This window comes from Palaemon carinicauda, chromosome 24, assembly GCF_036898095.1.
Source record: "Palaemon carinicauda isolate YSFRI2023 chromosome 24, ASM3689809v2, whole genome shotgun sequence".
Taxonomy (NCBI): Eukaryota; Metazoa; Arthropoda; class Malacostraca; order Decapoda; family Palaemonidae; genus Palaemon; species Palaemon carinicauda.
In genome coordinates this window covers 90,102,573-90,108,882 of record NC_090748.1, presented here as the reverse complement: position 1 = coordinate 90,108,882, position 6,310 = coordinate 90,102,573, and the positions used below count along the sequence as shown (strand labels likewise).

The following is a 6,310-nucleotide window of genomic DNA, read 5'->3' as shown; positions in this document are numbered from 1 at the left end:
ATTTGCTAGAAAAGACGTTCGTGAGACATTCCTCTCCATTTCCTCTCTGAAAATTGAAGAAATAATTATTCTAGTCGGAAACTCGTGAAAGAGCAACCAAGTCAATTGCATGAAATAACGCTCGAAAGGAGACTAATTCAAGAAACGTGTTTAAAGGAAACTGAAAGACGAAATCGAAGGATACATGAATGACATATGACGTTACATAAAATAATCCTGTAAAAGAAAATAGTCTGACAGACTGACAATGGCTGACCCTTTTTTTTTTCTGCGGTGTAACACAATACCACATCTGACGCGGCCTTATACCCAGTTGAGGAGAATGTGGTCACGCTCACTGTGTTCTTAAGTTGGTGTTATTATCTGCGAGAGAGAAAGTGAGAGAACACGAACCCCGAGAACTCACGCTCACTGTGCTCTTAAGATGGTGTTATTATCTACGAGAGAGAAAGTGAGAGAACACGAACCTCGAGAACTCCCGCTCACTGTGCTCTTAAGATGGTGTTATTATCTACGAGAGAGAAAGTGAGAGAACACGAACCTCGAGAACTCCCGCTCACTGTGCTCTTAAGATGGTGTTATTATCTACGAGAGAGAAAGTGAGAGAACACGAACCCCGAGAACTCCCGCTCACTGTGCTCTTAAGATGGTGTTATTATCTACGAGAGAGAAAGTGAGAGAACACGAACCTCGAGAACTCCCGCTCACTGTGCTCTTAAGATGGTGTTATTATCTACGAGAGAGAAAGTGAGAGAACACGAACCCCGAGAACTCACGCTCACTGTGCTCTTAAGATGGTGTTATTATCTACGAGAGAGAAAGTGAGAGAACACGAACCCCGAGAACATTTTTTTGTAGTTATTGAACTTGAGACTCAGCAAAAAAAAAAAAAAAAAAGGGAAAAAAATATAAGAAAATAAAGACCGGAAATCTGAGACGAGGACAAAGTCGCGGGAAAAAGTTGAGACGCAGAATAAAATAGGAAAACTAAGGAAGTGATAGAGTTCTCACTTAGGGATGAAGTCATGTGCTGTAGTCGTTCGGATTTTCGTGGGAAAATTTATCGTTGATAACGATGGGGGCATAGTGAATGGTAAAAATTGTGATTGAGAGAGAGAGAGAGAGAGAGAGAGAGAGAGAGAGGGAGGGAGAGAGAGAGAGGCACATACCAACAACGCGTTGGTATGTGCCTCTCTCTCTCTCTCTCTCTCTCTCTCTCTCTCTCTCTCTCAAAACGCAGCAAATAGAATAAAACATATGTTGAAAAAAGACTAGTAAAAAAAGAAAAAAAAAGAATCATAGTGAAAGAAAGGGGTAATTAGAGAGAATTTAAGAAAGCAGAAAGAAGAAAATATCGAGAATGGAAAAATATGAGGGAATAAAAAGCACAAAGGAAAGAAAAATGGAACATATACAAAGAAATGCTTTCAAAAAATGAGAATAGCTTTGAAACTGAAACATTAAATTTTCCTTTCAGTTTTCACTTAAAGAGAATTCGTGGAATTTGGCTGCCATTTTTAATCCTGGTGTTTTTTTTTTTTTTTTTTTTTTACCAAGCTATTCAACATGAAAACATTCGTTGCAAATGTGAACTTACGATAAGGTTAACTTTTTTTTTTTTTTTTGCCAACCTATTCAACATAAAAACATTCGCTGCAAATGTGAACTTATGTTTAAGGTTAACTTCTTTTTTTTTTTTTTTTTTTTTGCTCCAATCTATTCTAACATAAAAACATTCGCTGCAAATGTGAACTTCTGAAGATCCACATCTTTTTTTCTTATAAATCACAGTACCCTGCTTGCGTGTTTGTGCTTGCCACAATAGCAACATTATTGCAATGAACTTTACCATCTGGTATTGAGGAACCAAAACATCTGCTGCTCTGATCCTCCATGCTTTCTCCCCTATATACCTAAGAGCAACGTTTCTGGTTAATGTATATATATTATATATATATATATAAATATATAAATATATATATATATATATATATATATTTATATATATATAAATCTTGTCTTCTTCAGTGAAGATTTATATATATATATATATATATATAAAATTATATGTGTGTGTGAGATACCTTAACAAGGTGAAAGTGTTTGCATATCGCCTTGATCCGCAAAGCTGTACTAGTCAGGGCCTCCCGTACTAGGTTGGTTTGCTGACACCATCACCAATCCGCTCTGGCCAGCGTGGTGGTGAATACTGTCCAAATCCCAGACATGACTTGACAAGTCTGAGGCCTTTGTCCTGCAGGAACTAGAGACGGCTGCTTTTGATGTTGTTCGAGTGTGTGTATGTATGTACAGTATGTATGTATGTATGTATATATGTATACACGGTGTATATATATATATATATATATATATGTGTGTGTGTTCATATATTTATATATATCTATATATATATATATAATTTATATATTTATGTATTTATATATATGTATATATATATATATATATATATTCGCCGATGACCCTTGCGTCTCAATATATCGCTTTAAGAAGAGAAGAAACAGTTTTAGAATATCCTAGATTTCGCTGTATATCCGCAAACGCAGACAAACCTAACTATCGTTGCTAATGAGAAATTATAATACATAACATACTTTAATAAGTTATTACAGTTTTGCACAGACTACTCATCAAGATAGAAACGGCATTACGATAAACTCCCAAGTTAAAGACGATCGAAAATCGAATAATACTCATTAAAAGTTAAGTACGATTTTTGGTAGTTGAAGAAATTCCAGTTCTTCAACTCGATTTGACAGATCGGACGTATATAAAAAATATCAGCCTTACCTTTAGAGTTTTCAACAACTAAAATGAATTATGATAATCACAACTCGTAAAGGTAGAACCATGAGACAGGTATTATCTCTCTCTCTCTCTCTCTCTCTCTCTCTCTCTCTCTCTCTCTCAAAAAAAAAAAAAAAAAAAAAAAAAATCTTTATAATGGTTAAATTCACATACATCAATATCTCCACCTCATAAATGTTCCCTTATTAAACGTTAAGGCAACCCTTCTCTCTCTCTCTCTCTCTCTCTCTCTCTCTCTCTCTCTCTCTCTCTCAAATTTTGACACTTCATGTTTATATTATGAACGATAATGCCAAGTATCCCTCAGTACTTACTTTTTTTTGTGATGAGGAATCATGAAATTAAATCTCTTGCATCGTTTTCATAAGCAATTCATTTTATCTTATCAGTTGTGTTATATTAAGGTCCATTGACACTTCAGACACGTTATATGTAGGGACTTTCATACTTTTGAATATTAAAGTGAAAATATCGTAGAATATTGAATTCACTCTGCCTGAAGTATAGAAGCCCAATGGGAAGTTATATCTATGATGATGCAAAATAAAAGTGGCAATAGATTTTACACCTGTATATTTGTTTACGCAAACACACACACACACACACACACACATATATATATATATATATATATGTGTGTGTGTGTGTGTGTGTGTGTGTTGCCTTGGGCTCCACAAGGTACTAGAAGAGTTGGAAGAACCAGGCCTACATGGCTGAGGCTATGAAGCGTGAAGTAGGAGATGATGAATGGAGAAGTATTGATTTAAAAGCTCCAAGATAGAGGCGACTGGCGAAATCTGAGGCGCTTTGCGTCAATAGGCGTAGGAGGAGATGATGATGATGGTGATGGTGAGATATATATATATATATATATATATATTGTGTGTGTGCATCGTTAGTTATATCGCTGCTCTAAAATGTTTTAATACATTCTTACAGATCCTAAGCTTCCTAAGTTTGGAAAAGTTTTAAAACTAAGCGAGTACTAAGATAACTTCCAGCACAACCTACGATATTGGTCCGATAGACAATTAGTAGTAACTAGAGGTCAGCCATAAATTAAAGGCAACACTTCACGTAGTTGAGCAACGTTGAGCAAGGTCAGTTCGCTTAAATGAGTGACCCCCACTGAATGCTAAGCAGTGACTATTTTCTACACCGTGGAGCCAAGTCTCTCATGTCTGGATTTCGATGATTACCTGTTTGTATGTGACAGATGCTATTGGCATCACGTGATAAATTTGCAACAGACACAGGGAAGTCTGTTGGAAACGCAACAGACACAAGGGAGTCTGTTAAAAACGCAACAGACACAAGGGAGTCTGTTAAAAACGCAACAGACACAAGGGAGTCTGTTAAAAACGCAACAGACACAGGGAAGTCTGTTGGAAACGCAACAGACACAAGGGAGTCTGTTAAAAACGCAACAGACACAAGGGAGTCTGTTAAAAACGCAACAGACACAAGGGAGTCAGTTAAAAATGCAACAGACATAAGGGAGTCTGTTAAAAACGCAACAGACACAAGAGAGTCTGTTAAAAACGCAACAGACACAAGGGAGTCTGTTAAAAACGCAACAGACACAAGGGAGTCTGTTAAAAACGCAACAGACACAAGGGAGTCTGTTAAAAACGCAAGAGACACAAGGGAGTCTGTTGAAAACGCAACAGACACAAGGGAGTCTGTTAAAAACGCAACAGACACAAGGGAGTCTGTTGAAAACGGCAATGGGTCAACGTGGGATGAATATTTGAATATTTAGTCCCTGCTTGTTGAGACGAGACGAGTAGTTGATAAAATCTCGAAAGATCTGTTTTTCCTTACGAAGAAACATTTTTAATCCCTGCTTGTTGAAACGAGATGAAGAATTGTTGATAAAACTCGAAAGGTTTAAGTCTTTTTCCTTACGGAGAAACAGGTTTTAAGAAAATATATATCCCTTTTAAAAGCACCTCTCCCAACCAACTTAATGATACTCCATCTTAATAAGTTAATAAAGCCAGTCCAAACTGCCCGTCCTGATGTTCCGAGCGAAAACGTCCCCAATAAAAGGCGACATGGCAACATCCCTCGTACTATGAGGGGTCTAGACCTTCGTCCGCTTTGGAGAGGAACTCAGTGAATGAGAGAACTCCGGGTTGTAGTGTACAGTGGCAGTCGCTGTTCTGGGACTCTGCACTCGACGTGGTTGTTTGTTGCCCTGATTTTGTTGTGAATGCTGCAAGTAGCCGTTTTTTGCTCTTTGGTTTGAGTTCGTTTGGTCGAGATAAGATTGTGACTTACACCAGTTTTAATCGGATTTATTGTGGTAAGTTGAATTCTTTTTACTTCATTGGATTATTCTTGTTTCTGTAGTGCTGGATTACCATTTAAAATTGTCGTATTTGTTCGTTTTATTTTCTTCAGTGTATTAGAAGATGTTTGATGGACTATTCACGTATTTTATATATATACATATATATATGTATATATATATATATATATATGTATACTTTATATGTGTGCATGTATTATATATATATATATATATATATATATTCTTTATATTCTTTATATGTGTACATATATACACACATATATATATACATATATATATGTATACACACACACACACACCACACACACATATATATATATATATATGTGTGTGTGTGTGTGTGTGTGTATGGGTGTGTGTGTTTGTATCTTTTATTTATAAATAGGTTGGTAATATCTTCAATTCAACATGTATCTTCTGAATATTCTTAAGTTCCACAATTGTGCCGTTTTTTTATTAGGTGATAGGCATCACTTTTAATTGGGCCTTAGTCTTTTATATATACTTAGTTTCATCTCGAAATCTCTCTATCATTGTTTAAATGGCCGTCAATATCCTATACTGTTTACCAATTTCTTCCTCCTTCGAATCAGCGTATGGGATTCCCAGTTTACCATCAGTGATTTTATTTCCCATTTGATTCCGAAGAGCTCTTTACGATTTCTGAACTTATTCCAGATGGCTTTCTTGGTTTCCAGTGTCCATTGTTCTTAGGGTTTTTTCCTCGTGATTTAAATTGTAGTAATGCATTCCCGTCAGTCTTTTTAACCTTAGTTGATCTATTCGTCATGTTTTTTTTTTTATTTATTTATTTATTTATTTTTTTTTTGAACGAATAATCTTTCTGTTCTCCATTTTGTTATTTGTGTCTCTCTATCATAAAATCATGACTCGGTATTTTATATTTCATTTTTGGCTATGAGTATGCTATTCAAGTTTTGTATATGTTGATGTTACAATAAATTAATGAATTATTATTTATGTTAACCGATCTTAATTGAAATTTACTTGCCCTCTCTTTGCTGTTTTTATACATACACACACACACACGCATATATATATATATATATGATGTATGTATATATGTATATATATATATATATTTATATATATACAGGTATATATATATATGTATACATATATATATATATATATATATTTGTGTGT

At 35.2% G+C, this 6,310-nt stretch overlaps 2 protein-coding genes across 4 annotated transcripts in view; both read right to left on the bottom strand.

Moving 5' to 3' along the window:
• The window catches only part of glob3 (globin 3), a 364,413-nt gene that overhangs the window by 66,524 nt on the left and 291,579 nt on the right, over window positions 1–6,310 (bottom strand). The gene's annotated exons all lie outside the window — the stretch shown is intronic.
• Window positions 3,973–6,310, bottom strand: part of LOC137618485 (uncharacterized protein in mobD 3'region-like) — a 6,301-nt gene continuing 3,963 nt past the window's right edge. Inside the window, exon 2 of the mRNA XM_068348644.1 lies at window positions 3,973–4,538. Within this exon, the coding sequence (XP_068204745.1) occupies window positions 3,973–4,538 (566 nt within the window). The remainder of the gene's footprint in view (window positions 4,539–6,310) is intronic.